The sequence below is a fragment of the Erpetoichthys calabaricus genome, chromosome 12, assembly GCF_900747795.2.
Source record: "Erpetoichthys calabaricus chromosome 12, fErpCal1.3, whole genome shotgun sequence".
NCBI lineage: Eukaryota > Metazoa > Chordata > Cladistia > Polypteriformes > Polypteridae > Erpetoichthys > Erpetoichthys calabaricus.
This window is the reverse complement of record NC_041405.2, coordinates 70,780,989-70,801,463: the sequence shown is the minus strand read 5'-3', so window position 1 is coordinate 70,801,463 and position 20,475 is coordinate 70,780,989. Positions and strand designations below refer to the sequence as shown.

Here is a 20,475-nt window from a genome sequence, read left to right as displayed (position 1 = left end):
TCCAACTGTTTCAAACATGGCCCACAGTTGCAACCTAACAAACAAAACGTAAATGGAATTAAGGCACCATTTCATGCTGGGCTTCTTTGGGTGTTATTTTTGTCTTGTGGGTATCATGTATTCCCTTATTTTGAAAAAGAACTGAGTCGGCTGCTTTTTGGTTGTAGGCATTACCCTATGTTGAGCTCCACGGACAAGACAAACACTTTTTTTCTGTGTTTCCTCACAAAGGTAATGTACAAGTGAGTGTGCAGTGTTGTAGCAACCCTGAAATGCATTAAGATGGCTTGATAGCCCATAGATATCAAAAGTCTCAAGGAGTTGAGTTCAATATGAGCTTGAAAAAAATTGTGCTGCCATTTAGTAATTTCATAGTGACACTATAAAACATAAAATGGTCATTTACTCTTTGTAACAAAGCAGCACATGAGCAAATCTAAAATTTAGTTTTAGTTTTTATGGTCATTTGCTACCTCCAAGTCGACCGTAGCTCTGACAGAATGGGTTCAAATCCTACTCTAGTCTGTGTTGGACTGGTGACCCATTTAGAGGCCTGTACCTGCTGTGATTCTAAAAGTGGACCAATCTGGTTAAGTAAATGGATGGACAAATCTGTTTTCTTACATTGGAGAGTGCTGCTGTCTCACAGCTCCAGACTCGAATTCAAGTCCAACCTCTGGGAGTTGTCTGTGTGGAGTTTGCATGTTCTGCCTGAGCCTGTATGAGTTTCTTTAACACATTCCCAAAAACAAGCGAGTTAAGTTAATAGGGAGCTGGTGCCCAGGGCAGACTTGTCTCTTGCCCTGTGCAGCAACCCTGAGTTAGATTAATCAGGGTCGGGAATGTGTGTGTAAAAACGTGCAGAACTACAAACTTGTTCCCACTCAACCTGAGCAAATGCATGCAGTTGGGGAGCCATAATAATGCCCCTGCTCGATAAAGAAAATGAAATTTCCATAAACTCTGATGCTAAGCCCCAAACATAGATTCCTAAACTTGAAACATTTTTGTATGCAAGTTGTGGCTTCAATTAACGTTTTACCAAGCAGTCAAGTTAGCTTTGCTGTGTGAGAAGTCGGCATTCATTTCTAGTGCACCATGGGTATCTGAGTGCAATATGCATGAAAGGAAATGGCAGCATGGGCCTTTTATGATTGTCTGCCTGCCTGCCTTTCATATTCTTCCTCATTGAAATTGATGAACATGACATGCTGCACTGTCCTTAAATAGATAATCAAACATTATGGGCTCCAGAAATTTATGACTGTGCAGGTAGCACTCCCAGTAAAAGTGCATACCATCCAAATATTCTATAGGCTTTATTTTCAATCACTCTGCATTCCTTCAAAGGTGAACAAGATATTGGAAAATTGCATCAGGAATCTAAACAGAGGTAACGGCACATACCCTTAACCTCTGAGATGTATAGCTGTGTAATTGTCTGGGTAAATCCTCCATTTCTCCAGTATCTTCCATGCCCATTAGAAATGTTCTGGGTGTTTCACTGCCATGCAGTATTTTAGAATGTGGTGCTATAAAGCTGGCCAGAAGTAAATTAATATGTCCCAGTACAGCTTCTGGTTCAGAGGCCATAGCTGGAGCTGTATAGGATTATCCTGATCTCAAATTAAACAGATATAAAGAAAACAGTGTAGATTGAAAAGAAGCTGCTTGTGCAGAGTGCAACTTTTAAATACCAGTGAGAGACTGAGAGGGTGAGATGGGTCAAATTAAAATATGACCACAGTGGCAGATGGTCATAAAAGTAGCCTCAAATATACTGTACATTACCTAGATTTTCTTACATTATCAACAAGATTTCTGCTTGTCTAAACTCAAAGCCACAAAAAGTATTGGACTGGTGTTTGCACTACCAGAAAAAAAACTTAATTTAAAATAAAAAAAAAATTATTTAAATATCCACCAAAAATAAAATGTAACAATTGTTTCCTTATTTCACGGGTTACAATTGTAAATAACAATCCAAGATCTTAGAAAACAATGCCTAATTCCTATGACCTCAGTGACACACAGTTTATTCAGTCATGTGAAAAAGTAAATACACCCCATGGAAACTGTTGATGTTTTCAGCATATTTGAACGGGAAAACGGTAGATCTTCATGCAAACACTGCCTACAGACAACGGTGATATACTTAAACAAATGACACATATAACTGACATGATGTATTCAATCTCATAATCTAAACCACGGGTGTTGAACTCCAGTCCTGGAGGACAGCAGTGGCTGCAGGTTTTCATTCTAACCATCTTCTTAATTAATTTGCTGCTAATTAACTTCTTTTGCTTTAATTTTAATTAACTTGACTCAGGCCCCTTAGTTGTTTCTTTTTCCTTATTTAGCAGCCATACAGTAACGAGACACAAAATGAGCCACCACACGACCAGCTCACCTGCGCCATCACACAATATCTGAAAATAAAGAAAGGTGAAGGTCTCGGTATGGTTGATCTCTCAGGCCACCAAAACAATTTGATGGTGTTCTTAGAAAAAACAGAAAATCAATAGTTTTAGGAATGTCTGCTGTGGCAGAATGAGAACAGCAATACACCCTGGAATTAAATAACGGATTTAATTAACAGCAAGAATCGGCTTCTTGTTAAGAAATTGGTTGGAGTCTGAAGCTCCAATTTTGCCTGTCATCTGTTGGCTTGTTTCACGTGTCATTTCTGTTTGGCTGCCATTTAATGAAGAAAAGGATCAATTCAGAGGATAGAATCCTTAAAAACAGGGCTATTAAAACAAAGGGAAAAGAAGTGAATTAGCAGTGAAATCTGGTCACTAATTAGGAAAAGGGTTAGAATGAAAATCTGCAGCCACTTTGGCCCTCCAGGCCTGGAGTTCGACACCCCTGATCTAAATTAACAGAAAATCTGATTTGTCACATGGAAAAGTTAAGTTCACCCCTACATTTATTAGCACTTTAAATCCATAAAATTTTATGATCAGGTGATCCACATTAGATGCCAATGGTTAGAACCTCCTTAGGGAGTATGCTGTTGAAACAGGTCTTATTTAAACCACAGATATCTAGGGTCTGGTGTTCACGTTGCTATTGACGTGTGTGGTAACATCGTGCCAAGGTCAAAAGAGCTCTCTAAGACCCTCAGAAAGAAGTCAGTGGATGCCTATGAGTCTGGCAAGGGATTGAAAAAGCCAAATTATTTCAAGTCAATAATTCACTGTAAGGAAAATCTTTTACAAGTGGTGTAGATTTCAAATGACTACTAATTTGTCCAGGACTGGCCTGCCCAGCAAATTTATCCCAAAAGCTGACCATTTGATACTAAAAGAAGTCTTACGACAACCCCAAAATTTAATTGCAAGATCTTCAGGTAACTCTTGTAGTACTTGGTGCCCAATTGTATGCATTCAACACGGTAATGATTCGAAGCATACTAGCAAGTCAATAAAGGAATGGCTTAAAAAGAAGAAATGGATGGTCATGGACTGGCCTAGTCAAAGGAAGGAAGGGATTTTGCATGGAGATTGGACAAAAAATTCATTGATGTCAGACACTGGTGGTCAGTAAAGCAAAACACTTATTGCCCCCTTTAGCAGAAATGGCATCTTATAACAGCTTCTGAAGCCAAAGATGAACTTACTTTTTCCTCAGTAGACTATTACATCTATGGATCTTTCTCTTGAATAAATGATTGAAAAGGCAAATTTTTCTTCTGTTTATTCAAGTATATCACCTTTACTTGTAGGCAATGCTTCCTTGTTCAAATATGTTGAAAATGTCATGAATTTCCATGGGATGTACTGTAATTACTTTTTCACATGCCTATAAATCAAATAATTATTTGTTCACTCTTGAGAGGCCGCACTGGTATTCAAACCCCAGCCAGTGACCATCAAGTGTAACCGCAATGTGCAAAATCAGCAAGCAGAGGCATTCATATGCGAGTGGACTAGGTGTTGTGTTATAAGTGTCAGTCAGTGTAAAATGTTAATAGAATGTAATACTGGTGGCCAATATTTTGATACCTGACTGTAGCTAGGGTTAGGACTTGTGTTGAGCTGCGTGCATATCTTTCATACCTGTGTCACCTCCACATTATTTTCCCTTTATAACACAGAACAGTCCACAAAATACCATATTACAGTGTCATAAGCCCTGATTTATTTGTCCAACCTGCAATTTCTGTGCTAGTCAGTTGGTCTAGACCAGTGGTGGGCAGAGTCGTTCCTGGTGGTCCACAGTGATTGCAAGTTTTTGTTCCAACCCAGTTGGTTAATACGAAGCACTTATTGCTCAAGTAACACTTGTGCTTCATTTTAGTGGTCTTGCTCATTAAGATTTTGAACCCTTATGGCTTATTTTAGTCAGCTGTTTTCTTGGTTTTTAATGGCTCCTTATTAACAATTAGAATCAAATGACAAAATAAACCAGCATTTCTCCATTTAGCTTGTTTCAGTTTACACCTCTGTCTATTTATCGTGCACTATTTGGTTTAATTAAATATTTTCGAAGGAAAGTGAATAGAAAAAATGTGAAGGACTGAGAATTACTCATCCGGTTTTAGACTTCAAATCATTTGGATGATACCCTTAGAAAGGAAAAAAAAATCTAGGATATGAGAATGGCCTGACATGGCAGAGTTAAAGCACTAACAAGTCATGAAATTAAATTATTGGCAAGGATCGTTTTTCTAATTAAGCAACTGGGTTGGAGCAAAAACCTGCAGCCACTGCAGCCCTCCAGGACTGACTTTGCCCACCCCTGGTCTAGACATTGCCTCAGCAATACCTTCGTCTGTCATTTACAAATAAATAAGCCACAGACTGATTTGACTAATGAAATTAGTGACCTGTGCAATCCCTGAGGTCTCCACACCGCAAGTTTCGCAATTCTACCTGCCTTGAGCGGATGGTGACGTTGTATTTTCTTCATACGTTGGCATGCATACAGTAAAAAAGATTCATGGATGAATGTGATTGCGTCAAAGTTTGCGATTATATTGGACTAGTCAATGTATTTCAGGGACCCAAATTAATTTTTTATGTCTATCTGACCATTTGAATACAGTAACTGCATTACAAAACCTAGGCCAAGCTGCAGATCCCTGCTGAAGTGTCATCTTTTCTGCCTGGTACTCATGATGTTCTGTAAAAAAATCAAAAGTGCATTGAAAATAAAAGGCAGAAACCTCTCCACACGTTGTAAGGCCAGCAGACTCTTTTCCCATCTTCTGAGCTTTCCAGGCAGAGTTCAGCGGGCATGACCAACAGCTTAACTTCTTTTCACAGGCTTCTCTGGTCCAGTTGCCCCAAGCTTTCACACAGTTACAGATCACAGCCATTAAAGTCCAGGTTATCGAGGTGGCTGCATACTGTGCACATCTGACAAACTGCTGCTTGGGGTTTGGGAATGGCAATGCTGGTGTTGCTGTTGTGTTTGGATGTATCCCATGTTGGTTTGCACTGGGACATGAGGGGAATGGAGGAGAGTTTGGGTTTGTGCTCCCTGTAATGTTCCAGGCTGTGATATCTGCAGAAAGTAAGGAGGAAAATGATTACTCAAAAAAAAATAAAAATATACCCAGCATCTCTCCTCTGCACATGTCCAAACCAACGCAATCTCGCCTCTCTAACTTTGTCTCCCAACCGTCCAACCTGAGCTGACCCTCTAATGTCCTCATTTCTAATCCTGTCCATCCTCGTCACCCCCAGTGCAAATTTTATCATTTTTAACTCTGTCACCTCCAGCTCTGTCTCCTGCTTTCTGGTCAGTGCCATCGTCTCCAACCCATATAACATAGCTGGTCTCTCTACCGTCTTGTAGACCTTCCCTTTCACTCTTGCTGATATCCGTCTGTCACAAATCACTCCTGACACTCTTCTCCATCCATTGCACCCTGCTTGCACTCTCTTTTTCACCTCTCTTGCACAATTACTCTGTACTGTTGATCCCAAGTATTTAAACTCATCCACCTTCAGCAAACATCATAGTCCACGGGGACTCCTGTCTAATCTCGTCTGTCAACTTGTCCATCACCATTGCAGATAAGAAAGGGCTCAGATCCCGACCTCCTTCTCATTTACACACATGTGATGGACTGTCTGAGGGGGCGTGAATACCTGGAGTAACCAGCTATAAAGTAGCCCATAAGCAGCATTACTGGCGGACACAGCACGTAGAAAAGCACTTTGATCGCATGTGTCTCCCAGCTGCTGAAGCCCATTGGCTCAGATGGGTCACTGCAAGTGAACCTCAGATTGTACCCTGGACTTACAGAGAGCCTGGGGAATAGTGTGGCATATGCGATGCCTCTGACCGCAGGTGAGGAGGGAGTTGGGCAGCATACAGGAAGGGACCAAAGGACGGGCAGCTCTGTTGGGTTCTTTCTTTCATTGTTGTTTATTGTTATACAACATTTCCTGTTAACTTGTGTTTGATTAAATAAAAAAAACTATATCACTTAGAAGGTATGACTCTAGGTGAAAGCAGAGTGTCACTGTGAGCTATACATGTTCCCCTGACCTACAGATAAGGCCAGGCAACTAGGGTCTTGACTGGCCTTATAATAAGGCTCAGAAGTGGCACCTGGGGCCACGGCAGGGAGCTCTAAATGTATGGTCCAAGGCTTCTACAGGGCCTGTATGTCACAGTATTGCTGCATGTGTTCAAGGATTAAAAGCCCTGTCAGGCCAGCATTACTGGAACGATGGAGTTGAGAGAATAGATGACAAGCACTTGCAGAGGAGGAGAAGCCAGAGGTTCTAAGAAGGTTGGAGAAACGATAAGAGAGAGTGCTGGGTGTATTTTGGGGTTGTATTAAATACCCAAATAGGTTAGTTGTTTAATATCATGTGCTATTAGGCACAGAGGGATGACAGGTTTATTATTTCCTTTTGAGTTTGATTCTTTTTAGGTCTCCATGAGTAAATTCCTTTTTATTATTATACTTTTATATCTTTTGGCCTCCTTGACAATCATGTGGGTTCAGAGTCAAACTCGTGACAGCCTCTCAAACTGTAAGGCAACAGCACTAAACACTACATGACTACAATAAAATTTAATGTATTATAATATAATGACAGATAGTGATGCAAATTGGTATTTCTTTTTTTGCTATTATCTCACACTCTTTTCTCATAAAGAAATACCTGAAAGAAGTGGTGCTGTGGCTGGAGTTGCATGGAGTGCTGGGAAGGCTGCAGAGCCTGGTGGTAAACAGGTGGCACCGTATGTGTGCTGAAGCTGCTCTGTGGGATCATGATGGGGGATGTGAAGACTGGTGACGGGACGATGACAGCACTGCAGTTCATGGACTGAATGGGCAGTGAGGACGTCATCACTTGCTGAGATGGCACATATCTGATGAGAGAAAGGAGAAACGAATGAGGGACACAACTGATTGTAACGTCCCTGCTACCAAGTATGAACACGTGATAAAAAAGTCCAGCCAACTGAAACACAGCAAATATTGGCTCAGACTGAGAATATACTGTATGCACTATTTATCAACCTCCTAGTTATAATCATAAAAGATCTTAAAGGCTGGGAGAAACTCCACAAGGCAACTCTGGCCAAATCACCTTCAGGTGTGTAAGCCACATGAACATTAAACAGTTTAGGTAGACATTTACCAAGAACATTTAAGAAATATCTACAAGAACAGTTATTTATAAATGCACAAATAGCTTATTTGTGCTTTGTTACAGAAATCATTTTTAAATAGGAAAATACATAGAATTTATGATTCTTAAAAAAGGTAAAACCATGATTTACTGCTTCTGCATTTTCAAAGAGGTGAACCAAAAGCCCTAAATAGTATTATATGCAGAGCTGACCAACACAAAAACTAATAACAATGTTATCTGTATATATTGCTGTTCATGTGAAAAGACCAACAAACATAGCAAATATAAAATAAAAAAAATACATAGATAACGCGCATACAAGAAAACCTAATCTTATATGTTCAGCGTTACGTATCAGTTAGTAACAGCAGTTAGTGCTATAGCACAGCCACACAAGCAAGGGATCAGTCACTTTCTCTTATTTTTATATCCTTCACACACTGTGTGGACACATATCAAGCACAATTTACTAACTTCAAGGTAGAAGAACAGCGCTGAGTTGCCAACATATGGGCTCAAATGGACTGAGATCGTCCAAATGAAACAGAATACTCCACACTCTGGCTCTATTGTGGGTGGCGTTAGGGGGTAAGAACACACTGATCATAAGCCATTTACCACTCACATTATACTTTTAATATACAATGAAGGGCACAAATCATGGGCTGTACTTTCATCACTACTAATACTGATTCACGATTCTATAAGCACAACTTTGGTATTTTTCAAGTCAGTTACTCATGGTATATAGTAATTTGCCTCATAAAATTGTTTGCTAAAGTAAAGCCTATTTCATAAATTAAAAAAAAAATAACTACCCTCTTCTTGCCTTTTATAATGTAACTAATGGGTGCTGGGGTCCCAATCTGAAAAAAAGCATTTAAACTTACCGAATACATCAACTTTTCACGACAAAAACGTTACTGACTTATTGATCCATGTCTTAAGATTGCACTTATATTGCTAAAAAGAATATCCATGTCAATAAAACAATAAAAACAAAAACCAGAACATGTTTGTGAGATTTAATCATTTTAAAGGAAACCAGCTGTGTGCTTCAGTTTGCCACGGCCCCTTGGAGTGTGGATTTATGTCATCATCAAGCTTATTATTGACATTATTCAGTGTTGATGCCCAGATGTTAATTACTGTCTCTGTTCTGTAGACAACCAGACAATAATAACTGAAAAAATTCTCAATTATAATCACTCAAATTCTTTCACTTTATTGAAGCTTATTTCATTATTTCGCAAAGAAATTGCCTGCTGATGCCTGTATGACAATTTACAAATGTGCTTCAGTGGCCAAAGAGAGAAAGATTGCACTCAAGTGACGAGAATTGAAAGGACATTATAAGAATATATTTAGTTGAATTCAGGTTGAAGTTTAGTAAAGTCAAATACAGATGTTTTAGCATAGGCAGAGTGGTAGTGCAGAGCTGTTATTCCTTCCTCATAGCACCAAGGTCTGTGCAGAGTTTGTATGTACTCCCTGTGTATTAATGGATTGATTAGTATTAGTGAGTGTGAGTGAGTACTCACTCAAAAACAATGCCCTTAGTTTTTTTTTTTTATTATTATCATGTCCTCAGCAAGATCAACAGAACATGCGTTATAAAATTTGATATTTGGTTTATGCCGCTTCAATTTGTTTCATCGTGGTTGAGCTCCTTCACAAAATCTATTTCATTTTTGAAGGATTTTGTTTATCGTGCGTACGAATGACTGGTCATGGTAAATGTGATGTGCTGGTGGCTTGTCTCTTTCAGAAGTGTACGGCTTTTATTAAAATACAACCTAGTGTAATCAGTTCAGGTCAGTTTTATTGTTATGTGGATAAAGTACAATGACACTCTTCTGTGCTTTTATGTTCACTGTGCTGTGACTTGGCATGAATTTCACACTATATTCTTTGTACATTAACATCACAGAATGTAACTGGTGAAAAGCAGGTGTAGTTAAAGAAAAAATAATCGTATAATTTGAGTGTGCATCTGTCTGTTGTTACAAGTCATAGCAGAACATAACTGCTGAAGAAACAGAACTGCAGAAGCAAAGTAGGATAATACAGGGAGATTCACTTGAAAGAAGCCCCGAATATTTTGTAATAACTCTCACTATGACAAAGCAATCTGAACAAAACAACGTACAATGTGCTCCTCAGTATATGGAGCTTCAAACAAGTTGGGATGCCCCTGCGTCAGAGTGATGAGGTAGGTGTCAAACAGCTATCGCGACGTTTAAACTCTGCTGGCAATGTCTGGGTGCATACCGCTCATACCCCTTCACTCAGTCACTCGACTTCTCATCAGGATGGTGGTGTACAGTATTGAGAAGCGCGCCTTCATGGTGCGAATCTATTGGGTCACCAATTCGTTTAAGTGATGTCAGAATCAACTTGATGATCGTGAGTTAACGGAAAGTTACTTCTAGCAAGATGGAGCAATATGTCACACATCGGCAAGGAGCGTGGCAGAAACTGAGTACTACTTCGGCAACAGAGTAATTTCAAAGGGGCTTTGGCCACCATGGTCGCCGGATCTGACACCACCAGACTTCTTCCTTTGGGGTATGCTCAAAGAAAAAGTCTATCGAAACAAACCTTGCACTGTGGAAGATTTGAAGGAAAACATCCAACGTGAAATTGCTGCTATTCTCCCCCGAGATGCTTGGCGATACGTTCAGGAACATGGAGCGCTGCGTTGAAATTTGTCTGGCAGAAAACGGAAACCACTTCCAGCATCACATGTAATGCAATCAACTACACATTCATCAAGGTATATAGTGTATTTTTTTGGTTCAGATTGCTTCATTCTAACTGGAGTTGCAACAGAATATTCGGGGCCTCTTCCAAGTGGATCTCCCCATAGCTTGGCACAGGCTGAAAAGGGGGCTGCTGCTGCGAGCAGGTAACCGAGCAAGAAACATATCTTTAACATCAAGAAAACAGTACTAAGAATCTGGGATCAAATTAAATATCTCCAGTTAACTTTGGTTTTCAAAAGAATGCCTTAGAAACACGGAAAGCACATGTTCTTGAATTGAAATCTTTGTTGCCTCAAAGTGGATGCATTCAGTAAGGTTTAATGTTTTTTTTCTTCTTATTGGTACCTTGGTCCTCCTTACTTCCGTTGTAAAATGCAACAGCAGTCAAGGTATGTTTTAAAATTTACACAATAAACTTAACTATAGAAATTATCATCTTATGTGATAAATTAATGTATAAAGTTGTGAACAAGTCAGTTTGACTTGAAAAATACTGAACTTATACTTTAAGTTGAGTTTGGTTAAGTCCCAAGTGTAGATTAGAAAGAGGCCAACTATAAAACAGCAAGTATGGGTTCAGTTTGGGCTCATACTTTAGGCAATTATTATTAACCTCTTAGCTATAATCATAAAAGATCTTAAAGTCTAAGAGAAACTCCATAAGGCAGCTCTGGCCTTGTATATCATTGTATATCAAACAACCCTTAAATAAGCGGCTGTGGGTTTGATTTTGTGCAGTGGTAATAACCCAGCATTTCTACATTTTTGAGATTCAAATACTGACACAATTTGATAGAACATTTCCTGTAACTGTATTTGTTTTTGATTAAATAAAAAAAACTGATCACAAACATATAACATACATTTTCAGAGTTTGATCACATTGTAGAAGTAATCATAACCACTAACAGAGTCTCTTAGAGGCCTTAAATGAGAGAATGGAGTGAGACAGGAGGGACACAGTCCTTGAGGAGAACCTACGTCCTCGGGGTTTGAGCTTAGTTGCTTTGTACTGTGCAGCATAAGGATGAATTTGCACTTCTGCTCATTTCTGCAATCATGGAGGAGCTGACTAAGTAACATGCTGTTGCGAAAGTACAGTTTGAACAGAGAACATCAATATCTATCAATACATTTCTGGGGCACACTGAATGAGTTATTTCAATTAATGTTTGGGAGACTGAAAGGGTATGAATGGTGTTTTTGATGGCTTTGGAAGGAGTATATGGACAGATCGTGTAATCAATTGTATTAGTGTTTGTCAGTTTCTTTTTTTAGGATGAAAATGTCATATTTGTCATATACCTTTGAAAGAGGATTCCTTCTTTTTGCCAGTCTGTAATCCCAACTTTGATTACTATGTTCAGACATCGTTAACAGTGTTTCCCACTAACCCATTTAATGAGCTCTCGTAATCCATTGGAAGACATTGCCTGTCTTGACTGGACTTGGAGCAAGGCAGAAGACAACCAGTACACCAATGGACACCTTCAACTATACTCACTTAAGGTATGCAGGACAAGCTTAGAGTCACCAGTTAAGCCAACACCATTGTTTTTAACATGTCTGAGAAAATCCATAGCACATGGAGAAAAATCAACGCCAGGCACGGAGAATTAGCAAACTCTACAAGGACAGAGGCAAAGCCTGGTTTTGAACCCAGTCTCTTAAACGTGTGAGGCGAAATTAGTAACCATGGTGCCCCTTTAACTGTGCCTGCTCAGTCCAGAAAAATGATGAGGCGCTATGCCTTTTACATTAGATTGAACTCAAAAGTAACACACATGGATGACCCACTCTCAGTGTCTTATTTTGGGTGCAAGAAGCAGAATCTTCATCATTTTATTCATCCACTGGAATACCAATGGAGCTGAAATAGAAACAATTACAGGGAGGAAGCTTCACCGATGACTGCCACTGGAGGTGCATCACTACGGGCAACATCAATAAATATCGGATTTGTTATATGAAAGTGAAAAATGTACAAAATCTTTTTCATAGCACTCTGTCTTTCACAACAACAAATCAGAAAGCCAAACACATTTGAATCTGAGGATATTTTTTGCTTGAAAGCAAATAAGAGCTTCAGCGAGACACTGGATTTATCACTAGGGACAAGCATGCAAATAAGGGCTTGGCAGCGGCTTTTTTACCTCGGTATTACAGTTTTCTTTTCCGGTTGCATTGAACTTTATCATCTTACAGATTCCACAAATTCACACAAACATATATATATATATATATATATATATGGAAGAGAAGGTCTGTGATACGGTTTGCATATTTGCAGCTGGAGATCCACAAAGGGAGAAAAAATTAATCACGTATCATAAAGTAGTTTTTATTCCTGAGCTTTCCTGGGTCGTCATCAGAGGATAATGCTTAGACTTACAAGAATCAAAAGCAATATATAGCAACACATTAAGTGGGTGGGGTGGGGGGGTTGGGGGAGGTGATTCATTTTTTCTCCCTTTGTGGATCTCCAGCTGCAAATATATATATATATATATATATATATATATATATATATATATGTTTGTAAACATTTGTATTGCTGATCTGTGAAATGTAAAGCAACTGTAGGTGTCAGTGTGAAAGGGCAACCTGTAGCAAACTTATAAATATTTAACCATCTAGTAAACTTTCAGAAATATTATCATATATATACAGTATATAAGTAGCACTCTATATACCTCAATGACAAACCACAAACAGCATTCTAGGAATTTTTGCAAATTTATTAAAAATAAAAAACTGAAATATAATACTGATGCAAGTGTTCAGACCCTTTGCTATGCCACTATAAATTTGGTTCAGTTGCGTCCCATTCTATTGATCATTGTTTCTACACCTTGTTTGGAGTCCACCTACAGTCAATTCAACTGATTGCATATGATTAGGTGAGACACGCAACTATCTATAGAAGGTCCTATAGGGGACAATGTGTAGCAGAGCAAAAACAAAGCCATGAGGTTGAAGAAACTGCTTGCAGAGTTTAGAGAAAGGATAATGTCAAGGGTCAGATCTGGGGAAGGTTACAAAAAATTTCTGCACTATTGAAGGTTACCAGAAAGCAAAATGGCCTTCACAATTCTTAAAATGGAAACAACTCTTCCTAGAGCTTGGTGTCTGGCCAAACAGAACAGTTGGGGGAGAAGGGTCATGGTAAGAGAATATTGACCAAGAACCTGATGGTCACTATAGCTGAGCTCCAGAGAACCTGTTGTGGAGATGGAGAGGACAAACACTACCACAACATTCCACTAATCCGGGTTTTATAGCACAGTGGCTAGATGACGCATGCATGCCTGCTTGGATTTTGCAAAAAGACACCTAAAAGACTCTCAGACTATAAGAAACAAGAGTCTCTTGTCTGATGGAGCCAACATTGAACTGTTTGGCCTCAATTCTAAACATCATGTCTGGAGGACACCAGTCACTGCTGATTATCTGTGCAATACCAAACTTATGGTGAAACGTGGTGGTGGCGGCATCATGGTGTGGGATTGTTCTTCAGTGGCAGGGACTGGGAGACTAGACAGGGTTGAGGGAAAGCTGAATGGAGCAATATAAAGAGATATCCATAATAAAAACCTGCTCTATAACATCCAGCACCTGAGACTGTGCTTAAGGTTCACCTTCTCACAGAACAATGATCATAAGCACAAATTAGTACGGTATTGTACCATGTCAGCCATTATGAATGTAATGAGAAGTCAAGTAAAATAACACCTTTTATTGGCCAGCTAAAAAGATTACAATATGCAAGCTTTTGAGGCAACTCGGGTCCCCTTCTTCAGGCAAGATGTTACTCCTGAGTTGCCTCGATTTTGCTCGACTTCCCCTAAGCACAGAGCAAAGACCGCACAGGAGTGGCTTATGGATGACTATGTGAATGTTCTTGAGTTGCCCTGCAAGAGCCCAGACTTGAACCCAATTCAATATCTCTGAAGAGACCTGGCATTCAATTTTTCAAATGCAAAACTGAATAAAAACACATATTTCGGTCCAACAGAAGCAGTGAAGAATGAATACATTTGCATTGTTTGTAATTGTTATTTTGTGTCTTTTATTTATTTTAAGTTAATTTTTTTAATTTGTTAATTATTTTCCAAAAAGAAGATTATTTGCTCATTATTCTGAGGGTATACTGTATTGTGGGAGTATTTTATTATATACCCTATATAGCAATACATATTGCATGTTGATTAAGAGTATTGACTCGAGCCTAATAGGATTAAAAATTTAAAGGTGGGGGCGATAGCAAAAGTGTGCCTTACCTCCAGTGGCATTCTTTAATGTGCCATCCCTGCTAACAATAAATCATAAAATGACAATGAAATGATAAAATTAGTGCCAAAATACCATATAGCTTCCTTATCATTCACCTCATTACTAGCCTGAACATGACAACATTTTCATAATCTGCAGTTTGCCAAAATATTCATTTAGCTGTTTTGTCAATTTGAAATGAAACATTTTCTTCAAAAAGTAATATAAAAAGGTAGGTTGACTGTATACGGTACCGTAACTGTCGGTCTTGACTGAAGTCATTCTCTGGATGTCTCTGAGTTACAGCCTGGGTTGCTGGAATCTGAGGATTGGTTTGGGAGAACATGGCGGGACTGCTGTAGAGAGGCACTGAGACGCTGGTTTGAGTCTGTGCAGGTAAGCTGCTGGTCTGCAGAGGGGTCCCAATCATCGATCTTTGTTGGATCTGTGGAGAACAGAGGAAGAAAAGAAGATTATTCATTTTGATATTGTAAATTGTTGTTCATTACTCACTCATATTGAAAGATAATTGATAACATCAGCCACCACTTATGAACTCTGACAAATAAAACCTACAGCTGACAACAGACAAATTCTTTTATGAATGGAGGAGCACTGACAAGAGCAAAAACACAAGCATAATCACCCAAAGATAGCTTTGCTGAGCAGCTTATCCTTGCTCTGGTCTCAGCCAATACACCAACAGTGTCACCTCCTGATCATAATATTAACTTGGCTTGCCAATAAGGTACAGTGCATTTTACCCTTTTGCTCTACAGTTTAAAATTACAAATCAGACAATTCAGACATTGTAAAAATAAACATTTCAGAATGTGATTTAAGGGTATTTGCCTTCATTTTGGTCACACCATGTAGAGATGACAGGTCAGGTTAGGTGACGTTGGGGAGCATGCGCATTGCCGCACCCACCATATGACAAAAAACATCTCAGAATCTTGGTTGGCAACCCTCCAGGCAGACACGCGGTCCACTCCCACCCTCTGGAAATAACCATCTATCTGCCACAGCCAGGTGTTACATAGGCCTCCCCTTGGCCTGGTTGGGTCCTCAATAATGAGGATCCTGCAAGCCGGATCACCCTCGGGGAATTGAGCAACATGGCCGTAGTAACTGATGCTCCCTCACAATGCAGGTAATGTGCCTCATTCAGGACTCTGTGAGCAACTGCTTGTTTGACACTACATCAAACCAGTGGTACCCAAGGATATTCCGGAGATACACAGTACTAAAGGTGTCCAGTTTTCATCTCAGGTCACTGGATAGCCTCCATGTCTTGCAACCATATAGCAAGACAGAAAGCACCAGACTCTAAAGACTTGGATCTTCATCCTTTTGCATAGAAATTGGGAGCGCAACACACCCCTTTCCAGTGACCACATGACCCCCCCCCTCCCCTCCATGCCCTCCCAATCCATCTAATGACTTCATAGGAAGAGTCACCAGAGACATGAAAGTTGCTACTGAGGTAGGTAAACCTTTTGACAGTCCTTTCATGAATATTGTATGACCTCAGAGTACAGAGCTGCATGACAGTAAGACACAATCAGGGAGGGCGCACCAGGTGGGTTTTCAAGAAATGAGCATGACCTGTAACCTTTTTTTTTTTTTTTTTTTTTGATATAAATATGTTTTATCTAACTGCCTTACCTTAACCTTTCTTATTTCTATTTGTCTGTTTTATTTCATTCTGTCTTTTACCTGTTATTAGATGCAACTGAGAAGGCAAATTTCATGTTTTCCTGTGTAAACATGACTAAATAAAGAAACCTAACCTAACCTGTTCTTCTTAACTTTCATATTACAGGCTAAAAATTCCTGAGAAGTCGGCATGTTAAAAAAACATAAAAATGTTTTTATTTTCAAACATTATTTTTATTTAAAACTGGTATGGTGTGAGTGACTGTGCAATGTAACAGAATGGTGTCCGGGCCAGAACCGCACTCAGTGATGCTGCTGCCATAAAGGTGTATTCGGGAAATGGATGGATGTCTGGATAAGAATCTTTGAACCTTCAGCAATGCAGATATTCTGTAGCCCACCAGACTCTACTAATAGCTGGGCATTTCCACTATTGTGGGCCTAAAGCTGCTTTTACAGCAGCACATTTCTCTTCAGCCTGAGTTCCTTCCACATTTACATCTTAGGTATGCACTTTAAAGGATACTTAAAGTATCCTTTGTATTATTTCTTCACAGTCAGTTAGTCACATGAAATTGTGTTCTAAAGTGAAGGATATTTTATACATTTAAAAAAATAACTAGCTCATTCTTGTGCTTTATAAACTTATCATATACAGTATGTTAATTTTGAAGTAACAAAGGTTTTGATTTAAGAAATCATGCCTTCTGTGTTTCTGATGCATGATTGAGACAACAAAAGTAAACTAGAAATAGCAGATGTGATCAGAGGCTTGTGGTCCTGTTTTTCTTGAGGTAAGGACACGTTTCTTGCTCGTTTGTAGCTCCACTGCTATAGCTAACTCATTGTAGCCATTCAAAAGCAAAATGCAAATAGGTTGAATTGACATTGCCCCCTACTATTTGTGATATCATTAATGATTTTATTTATGTAATACTAGCAATTTAAATGATTTTCTATTTTGAAGATAATTAAGTCAGTAATAGGTTATATGCTGCGGTGGGTTGGCACCCTGCCCAGGATTGGTTCCTGCCTTGTGCCCTGTGTTGGCTGGGATTGGCTCCAGCAGACCCCCGTGACCCTGTGTTCGGATTCAGCGGGTTGGAAAATGGATGGATGGATGGATAGGTTATATGATTATATTGAGTAAATATCATATTCATGAGTATACAGTAATGCAATGTATTATTTAGACAGATGGACTTGTTGTAAATTCTGAATATCATCTGTTCTGTGTGCGTGCATAGCCTGTGTGACGCATTCGCAGACAGTGTGCTGCTGTACCAAGAGAGCCATATTAAGTGAGGACTACAAGGTCTCTGGGGCTCCAGCCATACCTCTCATGAGGCTGGCTCTCTGAAGGAGCAGGCAAAAGCGGCAAGAAATCTTTGCAGGCAGGAGTAACCTTAAAGTTCGATTCTACTCTACTACACAGAATTGTGCTGCTGCCCCCTGGTGGTCAGTATCTGCCCCAACTGGATTCTCCATTACTTTTTGGAAGTTCACATTAAGTGTTGTTCCATTCTTGGCACTTTGGGTGCCTTTATGTCCTCAAGTGGAAACACCCGGACACCCTTCTTTGACCAGCATCTTCTAAATGAGCTCACAGTGAAAAATGTTTTAAAATATGAGGGTTTATTACTTGAATGCATTTCAGTCATAAATGTGTTCTTTTTCTCACTTTTTGTGGATGTTCAGAGGAAAAACAAATCAGCTGAACTTTCAGCACTGAAAATTAAAAGGATAATTACATCAGTCCCCAAAGTGCGTCACTAGCAGCACGCAGGCGAGTGCAGTCTTCCCAGCAGCCTTACTGACGTGATACATGACCCTGGAAATGCAATTTCCTGAGACAGTGGCATTTTACAAAGATTGTCTTACAGGCTTCGAGACATCAGCTTCTTTTCATTAAAAGGATGTCCCCGTCTAAAAATAAGAGTTTGTTCTTATCTAACTACAAGAAATGGCACCTATTAGGAGACTAGTGCAATTAAAAATCTCTTCAGGGGGCAAATTGATTGCTTACTATGGCTGACACTTATTTTTTATTAGAGCCAGGTGTTTTACTTCTTTAATTAATATACTTATGAAGGTGATTCAGACTGACAGCTGCCATGGAAATGCAACCAGAAATCAAATGAAGAAAACGGCCTGATGTCGCAAGTTGCTATGGGAAACGGCAATTATTGAATACATCTTGGATGGCATAAATCTGCAATGTTCAGCTCCTCACCTAGCTGTGTAGATAAAGAAAGCTACCAGCCATTGACTTCAGCCATGGCAAAAACCAATAGCTGTCTCTGAAATACAGAGGCATTCATTCATAAATCAAAAAATAACCGCTTTGTCCATGTTACATAGAATATGTGATGGTATATGGGTATTTTCCAGATGAGAAGATGCCCAGGCCAAGATATTAAGTATTGTGTATTATGAGAAAGAGAAGCATCACCTTGTTCTTGTAATAAAGAGACGTAGTTCAAATCTGTTCATTTGATACAAAAGAAAAGAAAGAGAATCCAAGTGGCAGGGGCACCCCAAGGAAGAAAAAAAACATGGAGAGCACCAAGAAAAATAGACGTACAGTGGCCACTTAGGATACATAACCGTGGAATCCTCTGTCACCTGTTCAGTTTGTCACTCAGGCTCCAAAAAGTGTCACAGCTGTGGAAAAGCTTTGTTCCTGTCCCAAAGATGGCAGGCACCTCTTCACCTAATGACTGGTGGTGCTTACGTCCCTCATCCTGGGCAATGAGTCCGCTTGTGAAACTCCACTTGGACCCTCATGGAAGACTGGAATACTGGATACAAATATCTTTGTGCTAAACAAGTTTAATTCCTACCTGAACAAAGCTGGCAACGCTATAAGGATGATGTTTGTTGATTTCTCCAGTGTCTTCAAAACCATCCAGCCAACCCTGTTAAGGGGAGGTGGATGCAGGTGGATGAGCCTATGGTGTCCTGGACTATCTGTCAGGCAGACCACAGTTGGAGAGTCTCAAGGATTGTGTCTCTAATATGGATGTGAACCACACTAGAGCACCACAAGGAATAGTCCTGTCTCCTTTGCTCTGTACATCTCAGACTATAAAGATAACACCAGGTCATATCACTTGCAGAAATTCCTAGATGATTCTTCACTAATGGGGTGCAGTGATAATCAGAATCAGTCTAGGGGGACAATTCTTAGTGCAAAGAGAAGTGTCTGTAACTTAATACTAGCAAAGAACTGGTTACTGACTGTTGCTTCACCAAAGAGCTTCTATGTCCAGTCATTATTCAGGAATTGAATGTGGAGACGGTGCACCGCTACAAGTACTTGGGAGTCCACCTTAAAGACACAGAGGAACAATATAAGAAAGGCAGAGCGGACTGTTTTTCCTTAGCAGACTGTGCTCCTTTAAGTGAGAAGTGACACCCTTCACATCTTCTACAACTCTATGATTGCCAGTGTGATTTTCTACATTGTGTTATATTGGGCTGGAAACAGCACTTCAACCAAGGCCCAACGAATCAGCATGCTAATTAAAAGGACAGGCTCAGTTATGGGATGCACCCCTAGAGGAAGTAGCAAAGGAGAGGATTAAAACAAAACGGGGAAGAAAAGGAAAAAAAAAAATGCTTACGTTCACTTTTGGGAGAAGCACAGTTCATGTCTCAAAAGCCGACATAGCTATGCGCACGCACGTGTGCCGGCTGCTTGAATTTTTATAGCAATTGTGCGGGACAGGAGACGACACCTTTAGCGGACGCATTCACGTCATCGCATGCCAGCGGAGGGATGACGTAGAGTAGTTTAATTGAATACAAAAGGGAATTATGGCCTCTAGAGGGGGTCTTCTGGCTAGATTTTGCTAAGAGAAAGGTACTTGGTAGAACACCATCTTGAGTTTACCAAGCACTACTGCTTGTGCCGTGATTATTGTATATATTTTGATAAATATCTCTTAATTAATTTTGGTGGAGGTATTTATTGGGTTGTGGTTATTGGTGCACTGTTTATTTTTGTATATACACTTTTTTTTCTGTATTCTGAATATTTTTGTTTTTGTGAATCCTGTACTATACACTGTTTGAAGGAGCAGCTTCCTGACTTGGATCACTGTGGAGGAAGACAGCTTCATATTGGGTTTTGTGTATATATATGGGGTTCACTAGTTTGTGTGTAT

The 20,475-nt window shown here is 39.6% G+C and overlaps 1 protein-coding gene across 1 annotated transcript in view; it reads right to left on the bottom strand.

Moving 5' to 3' along the window:
- npas2 (neuronal PAS domain protein 2) overlaps positions 1-20,475 on the bottom strand; it is a 240,449-nt gene that overhangs the window by 9,525 nt on the left and 210,449 nt on the right. Inside the window, exons 20-22 of the mRNA XM_051935191.1 lie at positions 14,902-15,092; positions 7,134-7,344; positions 1-5,514 (exon numbers count right to left, since the gene is read on the bottom strand). Coding sequence (XP_051791151.1) covers positions 5,338-5,514; positions 7,134-7,344; positions 14,902-15,092 — 579 coding nt within the window. The 3' untranslated portion in view covers positions 1-5,337. The remainder of the gene's footprint in view (positions 5,515-7,133; positions 7,345-14,901; positions 15,093-20,475) is intronic.